The sequence below is a fragment of the Rhyacophila brunnea genome, unplaced genomic scaffold, assembly GCF_057557595.1.
Source record: "Rhyacophila brunnea isolate RB1 unplaced genomic scaffold, BYU_Rbru_1.0 scaffold_17, whole genome shotgun sequence".
NCBI classification, from domain to species: Eukaryota; Metazoa; Arthropoda; class Insecta; order Trichoptera; family Rhyacophilidae; genus Rhyacophila; species Rhyacophila brunnea.
The window spans coordinates 28,374,302-28,393,148 of NW_028232827.1; the positions used below are offsets into that span (position 1 = coordinate 28,374,302).

The 18,847-nt window shown below is 33.8% G+C and overlaps 1 protein-coding gene and 1 non-coding gene across 2 annotated transcripts; both read right to left on the reverse strand.

Moving 5' to 3' along the window:
- Window positions 1-1,809: 1,809 nt before the first annotated feature.
- Window positions 1,810-5,598, reverse strand: Vkor (Vitamin-K epoxide reductase). Its single transcript, XM_085944494.1, has 4 exons — window positions 5,518-5,598; window positions 5,015-5,235; window positions 4,070-4,179; window positions 1,810-3,414 (listed from the first exon to the last, which is right to left on the reverse strand). Exons 2-4 carry the CDS (start codon window positions 5,206-5,208, stop codon window positions 3,194-3,196), a joined length of 525 nt encoding a protein of 174 aa, XP_085800620.1. The 5' UTR covers window positions 5,209-5,235; window positions 5,518-5,598; the 3' UTR covers window positions 1,810-3,193.
- Window positions 5,599-6,913: 1,315 nt separating this feature from the next.
- On the reverse strand, window positions 6,914-6,984 carry TRNAG-GCC (transfer RNA glycine (anticodon GCC)). Its single transcript has one exon. It is a non-coding gene; the product is annotated as a tRNA-Gly (tRNA).
- Between the last annotated feature and the right edge of the window lie 11,863 nt (window positions 6,985-18,847).

Sequence of the window (18,847 nt, forward strand, 5' to 3'; positions counted from 1 at the left end):
AGACCAGTGCTCCGCAACCTTTTCTCACCCACGGCACACTAAAGGTCTTCCCAGAATTCCGCGGCACACCGTAAAACAATTTATACACCAGAACATGGACCTCAGGCCAGAATATTCGGTGCCCCCCTACCTATCGCTAAGGGAAAAGACAGTGTGATAGGTCAAATTAATCGTATTGATTCTATGTTTAGCGATTTTTTGTATTTATTAATACATCCACTTGAATTATGGTTAGTTGTCGGATTAACAATAATAAATTATTTGTCGAGTATTGACACAATAATAATAAATTGTATCCTATATTCGTATGTGTTAAAATATTAAGGTTAGCGAAGTAAATCAGCGCCGCAGGCGACTTTTTTTGTTATTAGAGCAAATTTGTAATTTGTGTTTATCTCACTCATCTGCTTGACCTGCCACGCCACCCCCCCCTGAGCTTGGGCTCCAGGCTAGAGCCTCCCACCTCGTGGGGGACATGCACCAAAATTACATTACATACTTACTTGATAAATAATTAAATATACATAACGCCCAACGAAGAACCAAACATATTCCCATGTATTTGTATTATCAATAAAATAACTAATTAATAATATGATACCTGAGCTTGTTCCAATGAACGTAAAAGTTTTTGGCCCTACTTTGCTTAGTTTGATGGCCTTGTCAGAAATATGAGGATATTCTTTATTAACCGAAATCGAGAAAATACCATAATTAAGCGCTTCTATAAAAATTTCGGCATTGGTTGCAAAAGGGTTTCGAATCCAGTCGTATTGATTGTATGAAAGTAACGATGAAATTTCTTTTGAAGCAAAGTTAAATGTTTTTGAGACGGATCCAAAATTTATTGCTTGTTTTCATTGGTGGTCTGGTATGTCCTTCGGTACATTTGTAGAGATCCTTGTCTTAACTTCTTCTAATTTATCACATCACATCAATATATTTTCATTCTGACCTTGCATTGTTTTATGAATTTCATGCAGGTGCTCAAATGTATTACCAGTCATGTACGCAAATTTGGCTATTAAGTAAGTATTGTATAATATACAAAATTATTAGTGTTTTTTTAAGCAATGCTCCGCGGCACACCTAGCATCGTCTCGCGGCACACCGGTTGCGGAGCGCTGCTATAGACCGAGGCCTATTATGTCATCATACATATTTATATTTTTTTATATTGAGCTTCAACAGCAAAGGCTTGAGGCAGATATTTGATTTATAGTTTTACGACACTGTTAAAAATTATGGATTTAAGATTGTACATGCAGCCTCTCATGATATCTAAAATGAAGATGCTACATTGGAATTGATATCGTCTGCCGGAAAGCCTATAGACATAATCTACGAGGTTTTTAGTGAACGTGAAAGAAGAAGAAGTTATTTATTATTCCTGATATAATAAGTTTATCAATAAAACAATCAAATAATTTTGCAAAAGCTACAATATCTTTTAATAATTTATTTATTTATTTAGTAATTACAATGTGAAACAACAATAATAATATAAAATACCATATGGCTCACCAGTGTTTGATATAAAAATAATTTGTAAAAATTTAATATAATGTATAAAAATAGTTGCCAATAATACAATTCATTAAAAAATAAACAACATCCCTTATCTTCTTAATTATTTATATAGTCTTGACTCTTAAAAGTGGTGTGAAAGTCGAAATAAGTATCAACGCGAAAACAAATTAGTAAATTTTAATATATTACATTTTAACTAATAAAATGTAAAATGGAACCTTACTATATAAATGCTAGCTTAATATTACAGAATTGATAATGTCAATTTTTCTTTTCTTTCTAAATATGGCGATATTAAATGTTGAATTAATGGAATATTTCAGTTGATTTTTAATAATGAGATCAATATAACACAGAAATAAGACCGAATCACAATATTTTTATATGTAAAATACTTCAATACGATATTATAGCCCATATGATCCTATTAGGATCGGGCATGGTCGAAAGAAATATGATAAACTACCCTTGATAGTCGCCGATAGCAGCCTTGTGTATTGAATAGATGCGCAGGCAGTATTAACTAGAGATATAAATTTAATAAATACATCAACACTAATAATTTTCGGCTCAAATAAAAAAATAATCCTATATTTTGTTCTAGCAGAACACACTAACTGGAGAATACTAGTTTTGATTAATTTGACTTTGAAGTTGTTAAAATTTTTGAAATGGTTTATCATGTGAGTTTATTAAGTAATCGTAAAAAGGATGACTTTAAAATAAAGACTGTTTATTTATTAAAAAGGTTTCCAGACGGGTTTCCAGAAGTTTGAAATAAGGAACATTTTGGTATAACTAACTCAATATGTCATTTTTTCGAATTAGTGTCTTCTGCCAGAACAGTGACGATATTATACTTAATATTATATAAATATAGAGTACATACGTGCCTACCTAACGATGATAGTCATAGCGGACAATATAAAATTTATGGATTTGTTATTTTATGTACGTTTTCAAAAATTATGGTATTACAGACCAATATCGGCCACATAGGTTTCTTTACCTACAGTTCCCATAGATAATAATACGTCATATAGGTAGCAAGTAGTAAATCTACAGAAAAAAGGCATTAGCCCAGAACGAAACCATTTAAAATACGGTCAAAACACACCTAACTAAGTCGAGCTAAATTATCAACTTTGGATGGTGCTTATTGTCAAGTTAACCCAGATGGTTGTGTATCGCGCTCATAGATTAAATAAATAAATAAAAGAAATATTTATCTGAATGACAGACCAACAGAGCCAATTTGAAAAATCGAACATACTTACAGTGATGTCATAAATGACCAATCTGAAACAGTTACCAAAAAGTGACTGAAATTAAGTTGATCGCCTCTTCATCTCACCGATTTGTGAGTATAAAATTTAATTTTCACAATACAATATTAATTTAACAGTGTTATCTGCCTGTATGGAGCAAGCTAAGTATATACCAAATTGAGATAATTAGCTTTAATTTTAGTTAGTTATTTTTTAAATATTCTGAAACCTATTTATTAAATTTTTTTAATTTAAGTTTCAGGTTTTACTAACAGATGGCAGTAGTAGCCATATTCCAATTATATTGCAAGATTTTTGTAATTCAATAATGCAATGTAATACTGAAAGATATACATATTATAAGAATAAGCAATTTTGTCTGTAATTCAAATTATTCAATGGATTTTCTTCTTTCTGGAAGATTCCTTCTGAATCTGGCTTACTTTTAGATATGAGAATAATCCGTTCAAGACATTCACAACGTACGTCGATACGCAAACAACACAAAAGTCATATAGAATAAAATATAAAATGTATGCAAGGTAAAATGAAGTCAAAATGGAGAGAATCGATAGCAGAAGCTGGACACGGGCCAATGTGAGATTGTTCGAGCGACCTGAAACAGATAAAATTAAATATTTAAATCATATTATTGTCTGCAACTATCAATTATTATTCTTTGTGAAAAGTTAGTACTTTTTCCACATAATTATGTGGAAAATACTGAGAAGGGTCTTTGAAGCCATATAGTAGGAAACTAGCACCTGCCGAGGAAGGTAATGACAAACTATAAGCGTTGTAGAATGATCCCCTCATCATCTCAGATATGAATGTGGGGCGACTCCATTTGGCAGGCCTTTATCTCAAGTTCGAAAGACACCCAACCACTAAACAGGCTCTTCTTCAATAGTCCAAAAGGGAAATGAGGGATAAACCGAGACTGCAGTGGCTGGCTTGTGTAGACAGGGACATAGGCTAAATCCCTAAGGCTAAAGCAGTGGTAACTGCACAATATTTTGGCAGAATCACATCACATTTATATTGAATTAACCATAAATATAATGATAAAGTTATTTGTCCAGTCCATTTCCATTTGAGATTTTCAGCAAACTCTATTCATCATACACCCTTATTACTTATTCCCCTATCAACTGCGAATGATGGCCTATCTATATTCTATAAGATAGGACATATTACTAACACCTTAAATATTTTGATTTTTGTGAGGTCTACTTCAGTTTATAATTTTAAAAGAGTTTCGTTTTACTTACACAATACACTTATCACCATGTAGAAGATTATTCCGATAGATCCATTGGGCATGTTGAGAGGAGAATTTTCTCCGAGCAATTTTCTGACAATACCGAAGCCTTTGCCATACCTGGAAGAGATTAATAAAACAATTAGTCGTGCAATGCTATATTATCAGTGACGTCCCTAGGCAAAGTGCTGTCCTTGGGCAGACTTAAAATCTTTTCCCTTTCATTTTTAGTCTCAAATTGTATGCAAAATTGTTAGATGCATACTGACCTATTTTACTACCATCTTGAACTGATAATTGCAACAAAAATCTTGAAAAAAATGATGAAACCTCTAGGTTTTAGGTATCTGAAAATCTGAGACACTGACAAGTTTGGAGACCCCTTGTTATGTCTTTAAGCTAAGATGTCGGTACTTTCTGACGAAGCATTCGCTTCGTCCGTTAATGGAAAACCATCATTGCTTTCAAAAGTTATAATTATTTCCGACCATGCCCGATCCTAATAGAATCATATAGGCCTCCACAGAGTAGAGGTTTGTATTAACAGATTTTGTTTTTACGAGAAATGGATGTCAGCCACTTGCTCAACCTATTAGGTCCATACCCTGACTCACACACAAATTGAAAAACAATATGTGTACTTGCCAGACCCAGGGGATTCGAACCTGGGACCCACGGCATGATAGTCCAACGGTTAAGCCGCGCGGCCACCGTGGGCAATATAATTATAGTAAGTATTCATTCCTTAATTTGCCACCCCTTAACAACGAATGGCCTACTTATCCCAACAGAACGTCATTGTATATTATTAGTGTTCTATGTACATAAAATAATTTAATGATTATTGAACAGAACAACGTTAAAAGAACTTGAATAAATTTATAGAATCATAAAAATGGATTCAAAATGTTGCAACGAAATTTTCAATTATTTACAAAAATATTATTTTACTCACTCTGACATAAAAACTTTAGTACAGCTAACATGTTCAGAGATGTCACACAACGCTTCATAATTTTTGTCTTTTTCTGCTGCCACCTCTACGTGAAACGCGTAAGCTGATAGCAATGTACCGACGATGCAGGAAACTGCTATTATAATATTTGACACTTTTGTCGAAGGGGGACAAAGTGATATATTCCGCGCCATGACGTATTATTAATTGTTTGTACTAAACTGAAAAAAAAACAATAGATAATTATTTATTACTGATAAATTATTAATTGTTTTGAATCATCACTATAATATTATAAACAGCATTTTTGTGTTGAATTATTTTGTAATATGAACATGTCATCACAATCACACACTAAAATCACTAATCTAATCTGACAGCGACTTGAATGTCAGTCGAAATGACGTTTACGAACTTGTAATAGGTATTCTTGCAATATTGTATTGTATTACAATTTCTTGTTAAAGGGTTCAATATTACAAGCAAAATTTCTGGAAACTCACGGTTAATTTAACACTTGCAGTAACCACGTCAGCCAACGACTAAATAAATTTAGTGAGTCGATTAAAATTCACGTCTTCCGTATTGATTTTTAAGCAGCGGCGTAGTATGAAAATAATAGAATAATTAATTGTTTTGTTACTGCGTTACTTATCTCATCTACTAAATAAATATTATTGAAAGATGGTAGACGATTTTATGAAAAGTTAAAATTCTTAGGTACCTACCTAACGCTCATCATAATTTTTCTTATTAGGGGCCGTCCATACCTATATGACGTCACACTCTAGGGGGGGTCTAATGTAATGAGAAGATTTTTGACGAATAGAGGTAGGGGAGTCAGAGAAAATATGACACCACAAAGTAAAGAAAGAATATACTTAAAACGATCTGAACACACAATATTGGTGATCAGGGATTTAAGCATAAATATAAAAAAGAACATTTTTTCAATTTTTTAACGTTTAACGTATGTCAAAACTGTGACCTAATATAGATAGGAGAGTAAAAGTTTATGTGACATAATGGGACGATGGAAAAATAGCCTAATGCGTCAATTACATTGAGCTACTTTACGAGCTGTTTGTTGGCGAATTCAAAAGCGGGCGATTCCGCTACTGCGATTGTGATGATGTAGCGTGTAAAGTGACCGGCTTTCAACTTTTCTCTGTAGATTGTTTACAATCTGCTTTTTAGCTTGTTCAATGATGACACTGGGCGACTTTAGAGGCAGATTGTAAATTCGCCAACAAGCAGCTCGTAAAGTAGCTCAATGTTATTGTCGCTTAAATCGTGTGACATCATTACGTGTACGGTCCCTTACACTGTCTTGTCATAATTTTTACAACGTGATAAACTTTTAGAGAAAATATTATCAATTCAATAATATTATGGAACATCTCATAATGTCCCACACGGAATAACACATCGTGCACGGCATGCCCACTAAAATACAATTTCGACAAGATCCTACAAGCTGAGGAAAATGGTGTTGCCATTTCCAATGAAAACTCGGCTCGATGAAAAGATTTATTTCCTTTCATTTTGTCTATCGACGCCACTGAATTGATCACAACGTCGTTAAAAATTCATTATGCCTGTTATCTCTATAAATTTTATTATTTGTATTCGTAGATAAGTTAAGTCTATGTAATATTTAATTTATTATGCAGGTACCTATCTAAAATTATTATTAATTAAATACTAATAGGTACCTACATATAGAATTCCTTGAGGCAGTCAATGGTTTTATAGAATGTAGGTACCTAGGTTACCTGGGTACTGATTGTAATAAGATAAATAATCTCGTTTGGATGAATTCATTATTGCTCACATAATTTAAAAAAAATATATCCAAATAAAATTGATAAAAAACTATATTATAACAAAATAAAAAGTTGCATCGGCCGGGAATCGAACCCGGGCCGCCCGCGTGGCAGGCGAGCATTCTACCACTGAACCACCGATGCATGTAAACTTTCAACAAAATGTTTGTATTAATAGAGAGTAACATATTATTTTATTCAATTTTATGAATTTATAATGAGTTATATTGTTATATTGTGTGTATTGAAATTAGATATAAGTTGTGATTCGTGAAATATATGAATGAAAAATGTCAATGTCAAATATTATCGTTCTAATTCAGGGATGACGAACCTATGGCACCCGAATGATATTGAAAAAAATACCCAAGTACATATAATAATTTCACAAATATTTTTTTTACAAAAAAGTTTTACAAATTTAATAAATATATAAGTAGGTATATTTAATACTGGTAATATTTACCAATCGATACGCAAACGGAAACAACAAACTCATGCATGATCAAATGTGTTGATCTTGCCCATTTTTTGGGTAATAAAATGCCTAATTCTTGTCAAATTTGGGATCACAGAGATTATCAATATAATTTTTTATCGTAAATATTTTACTAAAATTATCTCGTCATAAATAATTATACTAATGGTTTTATAAATGCGTTTAAAAAATAATAAATGTAAAAAATCTTAACACCACTGCATATTCATGTACGAAATGTATGAAATATGACTATATTCAGTAAGGTTTAAAAGAATACTATTTTATGTAATAAAAATACTTTATGCAGTCATCAAATATTCAAAATAAATATAAAGGATAATAAGGCTTCAAAATTATGTAAATAGATTATCTACAACGTTTAAGGAATGTCCAGGATCATGGTTTGAAAATGCAATAAAAGCTCCATTTTGACCTACGCCGAGCATGGGGGTAAATTTCTCAAATTGTTTCAGACCATTCGTAATAAAATATATTATGTTTCTTTTGTTTAAATCGTAGTTTGAGGGACTTTTCTAAACTTGGCAACACCACCATTCGTCAGGAATGAATTCATCATAGGGTAGTGTTTCCGATGCTCATAAAAATAAGTTTACGGCAATTAGAAAGCACACCAATTCAAATCTTATTGAAAATATAATCGCCACTTTTCGCCGTTAGAGGCGCCACCTCCTGGTGCATAATAATTAAACATGATAATTAACAAAAACCTGATTAAAACGCAATTAAAATATTACATAAAGTATATCTAAAAATTAAAAAAAATATTTTGAACAGATTGTCGTATTCGTTTGTTGCAATTATTCAAAAATAACCGAATAAAATACATTTTTTTTTGTAAAAATCGATGTTTTTTAGATTGAAAAAAAAAACAATAAAAATATAATTAATTGACAAAATAGATACACTAGTTCCAAGAAAACTTATTAAACAACGTTAAATCGATAATTTTGTTTCAACAAATTACTTGGAACAATAAATATATCTAATAGTAAAACCCTTATTTTTAGCCGTCTTTTCTTATTTGTCGCTTTCTCTTTGAAATAAAAAAATATATTTTATTTTTCCCATTGTATTTAGATAGGTATTGATCGATTAAAATATGTTTAAAGCATTAATTTGATAATGAATTTATATGCATCTCCCCCTTAAGGATAAGCATTACGTTTGATGTAAATTAATATATATTTGAATAGGTCGGTTCTTAGTGTGAGGCCTCAGTGCCAGCGTTCGGCGCAGCGTTGAGCGTTATGCGCAACTCAAATATATAACCGTATAAATGTATAACCAAAAAAAGACATTGTCTACGAACATTTTCACACACGGTTATACGTTTGAGTTGCGCAAAACGCTCAACGCTGCGCCGAACGCTGCCACTCAGGACGTACACTTAGCCGGCTCGCACATCACAATGCGCCTTGTGTGCCTAACGGCCATAAATCAAAAGTTCTAAGACTTTCGACGAATGTTGCATCGTACATCCTCGCACATCTGCCCAGCGGCAAACGTCAAACACGAAAAAAGAGAAGTCTCTCGTCTGCCATTTTTATTGTGTTGATTGTATGAACAAACGTCAAACGCTCACCGCGATGAGCGAGCAATGACAGTGTAGACAGAGACAGAAACAGAAATGGCCGATGGCCGCAGGCTGTGCGCTTGCGCGGAGGCGACATTCCCGAGATCGACATGCACGCTTTGGCCATTGCAACTAGACGAATGTCCCAGGGTCGCAGAGTTGCAGTTGCATCGGCCAATCTGCGAAGGTCCATTTGATAACGTTTGTTTCTTGGTTTACGATGACGTCACATCGACGAATTCGTCGTAAGACGCATGCGGCGAGTTCTGATGTGCGAGCCCTCTTAGGCTTTATGCATCACACATAATATTATCACACCGACCTCATCAGGCGGAGGAAGTCGCACTGAAAACCTCTGATTATAATCGATTTACAATGCTTGAGAACACTGTAGCGAAAGAATGCCTCATCTGATCGAAGTAATTCTGGTATCAATTTGTGTTTATTAATTAACTATTAATTAACTCTTATAATTACAGTAACAAAAAAAAAATCATTGCTACCCACAAAAATGACTGTACCAAATAAGAAACAGTAACTTGGTGGAGCTAGTAGTAATAATTCTGGCAGACAGTGAAAATAGAAAACCGTTCAGTAATGGGAAATATATGAAAGAAAAGTGGAATGCTCCCACGATCTCTTTGAAAATTTTGAAAACACAGAAAAAATATTCAAAGAATAGAAGGTACGTCTTCAGCTAGAAAGACAATAAAAGAACTCAATTGTAATTTTTACTTTTTTAATAGAAATCTTAAAATTACATTTCCATTTTTTTCTCCATAAAAAACTGGTCGAAAAGGTTAGCAAACCCTGTTCTAGTTGACTGGATACTAAAATGACTCAGATCATTGCCGACTGAAGAGAAAGCCGATACATTCACGACTGGTCCTACCTTTCCGCCCCTAACGTTGTCTATGGATGACCTGTCATTGTCTATAGAGTGCTCATACTGAGGCGTCTCTCGTGTTCATTTATATATGAGTTAAATGATAAATAATACACTAGCATTATTATACATTCTACTATGTAATGCATAGATCAATGCTACATATTTTTTGGAAATCGATATTACCACCGGTTTTTGTGTGAAGGACTAGTCTGACTTTGACAGCTGATGAATAACAGGAATGTATATTATTTATAAATAACACTGATAGTTATTATATTTGATTTGAGAATTTTTTATAATTCAATTTGAAACGAGAAAGGGCGAATCAATATCTCAAGCAATCTGGGATCTGATTTTGACAGCTGAAAAGTGGACCACTCGTTGCTTGTGCAAAAAGTTATGCTCAGGCTTTATTAATCTAAAGATGGCGGTGCTCAGATGCGATGCGGTGAGATTGATCCACTTGGATTTTTAATATTAGCTCATAAATTTAATTCAAATCTAAATAATATATTTTAATAATTATTTGGAATAATAAGTAAGTGTACATATTCAGGGAACACCTCAAATATGTTAATTTCACGTTGGTAGGTACTTTAAATTTCAAATAATGTTGCAAGTTTTTTTTCTTTTTCGTTCCCTAATAATTAGGGGGTTCCCAACCTTTTTGTACCCTAGAACACATTTTAAAATATCGGGAGGGCGGCGGGCACCATATAATTTTTCAAAGCAAATTTATTGTTGGACGCCAAAAATTGTTTTATATTCTGCAAAATGAATACACGCCATGGTTGGTTCATACATAGGTACAAAGTAAACGTTATATAAAAACTATAATATCAATCTTAAAGGCAGTGTAATATTTGGCATTGCATTTCATTGGCCAGTTAATGATGATAATATCCATGTTAGTAAACAATCGTAATCGGTGAGTCGCGGTTTATATTTTGATTTTATTAAATTCATATTTGAAAACAATGATTCGCAAAGATAATAATAGGTAGGTATGTGGAACCGAAAAACGATTTTATCTTATATGCCGCATTTTTTAAGAATGGAAACTTTGATACATTACGGTTATACCGGACACAGTCGGGTGAAAACGGGAAGTAGCGGGATGTAGCCCTCAACTAAACAAGAAAGCCTACAATAGGCGTGCTAGTAATCGGAAACCTTTTCTTATGTGTATTTTCTGACTTTTACTAGTAGGGATTCTTAGTTTAGATTATTTACAGTATCTTAGATTATTTGTTAGATTATTATCCACTTAGAGCAGTGATCATGGCCCCACACAAAGGGGGGGGGGGTTACAGGACTCTAGCCAGGGGGCCCGGGCTCAGAGGGGGCCCAGCGTGGCGCGACGACCAGTTAAGCTAAAAAAACGCACCATAAATTTGCTCTAATAGTAAAAAAGTCACCTGTGGCGCTACTTTCTTTAATGATTATTAACACTTTAAAATATGTGACTGTGTGATGTAATTTGATGTGATCTTATGATGATTGATATAATTAAAAGATAATTCGCGTACTTATAGAATTTAATTTTATAATTAATTCAAGTGTGTTTCCTGATTTACAAAATGGCTTTTTATCCAATATGGCGAAGGGTTGTATGTTACTTGGTTACCACAAAAGAAGGTCGCGATCAGTGCTTCATAATATTATGCTGAGTAGGGATTCCAATCCCGGGATCCCGAGCTATTTTCGATACTTATGAATCCCGGGATTGATAAACATAATCCCGGGATTTCGGGATTGATTTTTTATCAGTTTTTATGGAACATAAAATAAAAGCGAAAATATAACAGAAAAAATACTTTCAATAAAAAATAACTACATTAGAAATAAACTCAGTTTGAATGAAGTTTGATTTATGCCCATGTGTAAGTTGCCGATTCATTTTATTTTTTAAATTATTAAAAATGAGAAAGATTGGAAAAAAACAATACTTCGCACTTTTAACAAAGTAATTCCACCATGATCTCATACGTTTTACGGAAATTTCATATTTGGCTGACTAATTAGATTTATGAAGCGGAAAGGCCGTAAGTAGGTACGCCATGATTATTTGCTTTACTATTTTAAATCTCGCTTATCCATTCGTTAAGTCTTTACTATCAGAAACAGTAATGTCATATTAAATTCACATTATTATTTATATATATATTTAATATTATTTACTCCATTAAACTTATGTATTTCCAAGTTTGAACTTATACAATATTAACACAATAATTGTCTTAAATATTATTAATTATACTAGATTTATTTTTGACCGATTTTATCAATGTTATGTGTAAATATAAAATTTTTATATTAACGATGGAAAAAAATGCCAATCCCGGGACCAGTCCCGGGATCCCGGGATTGTCAAATTGTAATCCCGAAATCCCGGGATCAGAATTTTGGCTCAGGATTGGATTCCCTAATGCTGAGTGCCGACAACTCAATAAAATCAACTGGATCTATTTAAATTTTTTATCGCTACAAATACTCAGAGTACTTTTAACCCTTGGGTTCCGTTAAAACCACTTGGGTAACACTACTGTAGAAAATCACACTGCCCTTAACCTTAGCAATGAGTAGGGGGGCCCGGCATAGATCCTGACCTGGGGGCCCGCTTCAGGATGTGGAGACCATGGCAGTGATACCCAACCGCGGTTTCGCGAGCAGTGACGTTTCGCAAACATTTTTGTGACCACTGTTAAAATTAAAGTAGATTTATGATTTTTTATTAGATATCGCGTTACATAATTATATATCAGCAAGGTGTAGCGAAAATCAAAAGGAAAAAAGTATTGATAAGTGGGTAGTGAGTCCGCCTTTCAATACATACCTTATCAATACTTTTTTCCGGTATAACCGTAATGTACCGAAACTTTTTTATATCCGTTGTATTCCAGAAGTCCTTATCTGATATTAAGAATTTTAGCATAATATCAGAAGGTACAAAATTTTAGCTCCAGTTCTTCTGCCTCCACTTCATCGAGTGCTCTAGCTAGAGTAGCCAGACAACACAAACATGTATGCAGACAAATGAGTTAGAATTACATTTTTTTAAATTAAATAAGTACTTACAAATTTATGAAACTCGTCAAAATAAAATTGAAATTAAAAAAAATCTGTCGCGGTCGAATAGTGGCGGGTTTATTATGAATGTGTGAGTGTCCTACGAAAATGAAACACGCATTATGCACGTGCAATGGTGTGTGTAATACACCAACATTAAATGAGCGTAAATGCATAAACCGAGAACAGTTTTCAATATTCGACGTAAAACGTATTATTGACACGTGTGTAAGTTTAACCCGGATTCTTCCTTACTCGAGTCGGTTACTTGCTATCGTCTTACCCGTTATGAATTTCAGTTCCCATTATTTCTGAGTTCCCTGGTACCCCCTGTATTTTAAATAACAAATACAAATACAAGTCCAATTAAAATTTAAAAAAAATAGCATATTGTGTTGACAATATGTACAATACGTATACTTAATAAACATTCACAAATATTCCGAGATTCTAACAATTCGTGAATGTGTTTGTATTAAATTCAATGAGAAAATTAAAACATAGTTACATTTATAAAATCCGGCGTAGAAACAAGTGAGTGCCTGCATGTCAGTGGCGTCTAACTGGTTTAATAAACAAATTTATTATTTTTCTAATGTTGTTAAGATTGCGTATGGCAGCAGAACATAGTTATTAATTATTATCCGTGAGAATTCGGCGACCCCCCTGTGACATTTGCAGGTACATGTACGTCACTAACATAATGATTTTGTACACATACCAATTTTACTGATTTGATTGATAAAAAAACAATCACGAAAGTTTCGGGATTATGTTTACTAATCCCGGGATTCATAAGTGTCGAAATTGGTCCGGGATTGAATTCCCTAGTCATGACATTATACCGATTGCTTGCCTACCCCGAATTTTTAAAGAAACAGTTTCAGTTAGCCGGCTCTCACATCAAAACTCGTCTCGCATACAACGTGTCAAATACGTCGATGGGACGTTATCCTACCTACCTAAGTATGCATTTATTGTGCAATCTCGCAGATTTCAGAAAAAAATCTTTATCTACTTCTAAATGTTATGTATTATTAAACCGAGGATATTTTCCCTACAAGAAAAATTCACCGCACACCTCTGCGAGGTGCCAAACTTTGAAATTAACAAAAACCAGCAGTACCTACTTAAATTTCTATTACGTGAAAATAAGTAGGTACTTACCTATATACCTAATTTGCATAATTTTGATAAAAACCCTATTATACATAATATGTAGGCACCATGTATCTAGTAAGAATCGACTTATCGTATAAAAAAAATATGTTAGTAGATGCATTTACCTGCTAGGTATGTAAAAAATGGAAAAGAAACAAAAAAATGTTACAGCTAACTCAATGCGATCTTACAACATGAAAAGATTCCCGACCCCTGGTAGAATCCATTATAATACGAGGGTGGGTCAATAATTTCTTAGAAAAAAGCATTAAAACAGTTTTTATTTTTGTATTTTTTTTTATTTCTCAACATAATCTCCTTGGAGCTCAATACACTTGGTTAGACGTTTCTCATTTTTTTTTTAAACCGTCAGAAAAATAAGTTTTCGGAAGGTCCTCAAAATAAGCATTTGTCCGATCGATGACTTCTTCATTTGAAAAAAAAACGTTGTCCACTTAGCCATTTTTTTTAAGTTTGGGAAAAGGAAAAAGTCACTGGGGGCTAAATCTGGCGAATACTGTGGGTGGTCGACCAATTCGAACTTCAATTCTTCAATTTTAGCCATTGATCGTAAACATGTGTGAACACGGGCATTGTCCTGATGAAAGAGGATTTTTTTCCTGTTTAAATGAGGCCGTTTTTCTTCAATTTTGTCTTTTAGCTGGTCCAATAAAGATGCATAATAATCCCCTGTTATTGTTTTTCCTTTTTCCAAATAGTCAACGAAAATAATTCCACGTGCATCCCAAAATAGAGTAGCCATAACCTTACCAGCTGATTTTACGGTTTTCGCCTTCTTTGGACATGGTTCGCCTTTCGCAATCCACTGCTTTGACTGTTCTTTCGTCTCGGGAGTATAGTGGTGTATCCATGTTTCATCTACAGTCACAAAGCGACGAAAAAATTCATCCGGATTGCGTTGCATGAGCGACAACAGGGCTTTAGAGGCCACCACCCTATTGCGTTTATTGTCGACTGTGAGCAAACGCGGCACCCATCTTGCAGAAATTTTTTTCATGCCCAATTTGTCATGTAAAATAGAAATGACGCTACCTTTTGAGATCCCTGTAACCTCAATTATCTCACTCAACTTTAATCTTCGGTCACTTAACACCATATCGTGGATTTTATTGATCATTTCTGGTGTAGTCACCTCTACAGGACGTCCTGAGCGTGGTTCATCCTTTGTTGATGTACGACCACGTTTAAATTCATTTAACCAGTTATAAATAGTTGCAAGTGAAGGAGCAGATGTGCCGTGAACTAAATCCAACTCATTTTTTATTTCCTTTGCTGTTAACCCTTTTATATTAAAATGTTTAATAACAGCTCTAAACTCAATTTTCTCCATTTTTGTAAACAAGCAAATTTTTTTTAAATGTACGAGAAACACACAACAACCCGACCAATCTGATTGAAACTAGGGAATCCAATCTCGAGCCAAAATTCTGATCCCGGGATTTCGGGATTACAATTTGACAATCCCGGGATCCCGGGACTGGTCCCGGGATTGGCATTTTTTTCCATCGTTAATATAAAAATTTTATATTTACACATAACATTGATAAAATCGGTCAAAAATAAATCTAGTATAATTAATAATATTTAAGACATTTATTGTTAATATTGTATAAGTTCAAACTTGGAAATACATAAGTTTAATGGAGTAAATAATATTAAATATATATATAAATAATAATGTGAATTTAATATGAGATTACTGTTTCTGATAGTAAAAACTTAACGAATGGATAAGCGAGATTTAAAATAGTAAAGCAAATAATCATGGCGTACCTACTTATGGCCTTTCCGCTTCATAAATCTAATTAGTCAGCCAAATATGAAATTTCCGTAAAACTTATGAGATCATGGTGGAATTACTTTGTTAAAAGTGCGAAGCATTGTTTTTTCCAATCTTTCTCATTTTTAATAATTTAAAAATTAAAATGAATCGGCAACTTACACATGGGCATAAATCAAACTTCATTCAAACTGAGTTTATTTCTAATGTAGTTATTTTTTATTGAAAGTATTTTTTCTGTTATATTTTCGCTTTTATTTTATTTTCCATAAAAACTGATAAAAAATCAATCCCGAAATCCCGGGATTATGTTTATCAATCCCGGGATTCATAAGTATCGAAAATAGCTCGGGATCCCGGGATTGGAATCCCTAATTGAAACTTCGCAGCATACTGAATCGGTAGTGCCGCTGCATGAAAACAAACCGCTTACAGTACTAGTCGCGCCACCTGTCGGCTTTTCTAAGCACTTATTGACCCACCCTCGTATGTAGGTATCTAATACGTATAACTATTGTACGCACAATCATAATAATATGTTAAATATATGCGTGTGCCTGAAGTTACAAGGTTGCATAATATTTTGAGATTATAAGTCGTATTTGAAAAATAGATATTTGAACATTGTTATACTATATGAAAAATAACTTGAAAAAATAGTGTTAATAATTAAATTACATGCAGTTCATTTCACATTACAAACTAAAATTCCAAAAGCGCAATGATCATTATGTCTTCTGATATTTAGGTAGGTAGGTACTTCCCGAGTCATCCACCATTGAGATAAAACTTGATACATTAGCAAATAAATTAATTTACACCCACACCCACCCACGTGCATACACCCTATACGTAAATACACCCACGGTGGCCGCGCGGCTTAAGAGTTGGCCTATTACGCCGTGGATCCCAGGTTCGAACCTGGGTCTGGCACGTACATGTCATATTGTTTTTAAATTTGTGTATGAGTCAGGGTATAGACCTAATAGGTTGAGCAAGTGGCTGACATCCATTTATCGTAAAAACAAAATCTGTCAATACAAACCACCACTCTGTGGAGGTCCATATGATCCTATTAGGATCGGACATGGTGGGGAATTTTAATTCACTGAATCATTATTATTTAGTTTACATGCACAATAACGTAAAATCGCAAAAAAATAACAGTTCAAACGTTTGTAACAAACAAATTTTATTAGTGTTAACAACACAGAGAAATTTAATGTCACAATACCACTTAAACCGTAGGTAGGTATATTCTACAACTATTCTGAAATTTCCAGCAAGCGTAATGTAAACGTTTACTTCCACTATTATGGTTGTTAGCTCAACGTACCTATTTGTACAATCCTAATAATATGCATCAAGGTATGACATACTCTCGTGATATAATTAAAGATATATTTTAAAAAAATGTGATATTCAAAAATTCACCTACTGGAAAAATGTAAGTAGGTAGGTACCTACCTAGATATCTACCATATTATTATTTTTGTATTTAATAGGTACTCATTACAACCATTACACACAATATCCAAGGGTGCTATAGATATTCTTTAATATGGAAAATACCTATATAATTTTGAAACTCTAAACCGGCTCTCTCATCTAAACTCGTCTCGTCTGCAATATGTCGAATATGTCGATGTGACGTCTCGTTATTCACAAAACACACGATATATGGACCTTCGCACACCGCTCCAATAAAACATTTTAGTTTTAAAAAAACATCTGGAGGCACATGCAACTATTTTCACCCGACATGCAGCACTTCGTCATTCGTGTTGGCTCGCCGAGTGACCTTCCTGTCTTCGCACGGCCTTGCTAGACGCACATGAGACTTGCATGTTGCGCTCAGATTTGATTTATGACTATTATCCCAATCGAGACGATTTTCAATGTGCGACTGGGCTAATGGGTTACAAGGCCGATCGCATTTGATTGGCCGAATGTAAAGTACCAACGTCAGATAATACTTACATATTTACTTTTGTACTTTGGTACTTATTGCATGAATCATAGAAGGATCGATAGCTTACAAGCTAGAGTACTCACCCGGAAATTGAAAGGCTGAGGTTTTTCAAAATTATGTAAGTAAGTAGGTAGGTACTATATTTGCATTCTTTTATTTTAACAAATCGGTGTGTGTACTTATGTACGCGCGTTAGAAGTTATACTTCTTTGGCGTAACAAAACAAAAACAAAACTTTGTATTGTACTGTATAATCGTCACGATTGCACTATCATACTGTGGCGTAAAGGTAGTGCTTTTGGCTGATAACCGAACGATCGGTGGTTCGAATACAATCGAGTGCGTTTCTTTTCGTGTGAAAAATAAATTATGTGTTACATGTCACACGCCAAAAATACTGTCTGGTCTGATTTCCCAAATGCGCCAAAAGAAGTATAACTTAAAAAAAAAAAAAACTGAAAACCAACTGCCTCTAGGTATTTGAATACACTTTGAATTAGTGGGCATTATTGTTATGTTAAATAGGTTCGGGCCAAAATAGCTGCCGTTCGGCCATTATAATGGGACCGTACTTATTTCGCAAGGGGAGCCGTCCCCTAAAAATGCACCCCTGCAGAATAACGGTATACGCCGAAGGTACCTACGCATAGTACTGCAGTACTTATAGGATGAATACGAAGTTTGTTACGGTTGTCGCCTGCAGCATAACTAGGTAAATACAGATTATACAATTATAAAACTATCAACCGAGTGTAATTGGTGGAATTTGAATTTAAATTCAAATTGATTTAAGCTTTGTACTATACTCAAATAAAGTAAAATAAAGACAAACAATGTTTGATTAATAATAATTTGAAATAATAATTATTTTTTACGTCATAGTAGTTGCCGGGTCATACTGTAGAATTCAAATGGAATAACTACAAAACTTAAATCAATTACAATTTTATTTACGTACGTGGGTTTACAATATTTTTAGGAATGTAGGTAGGTATACCAGCCTGCTAACTGCTTACTGTTCGTCAAATTCATTGTTAATT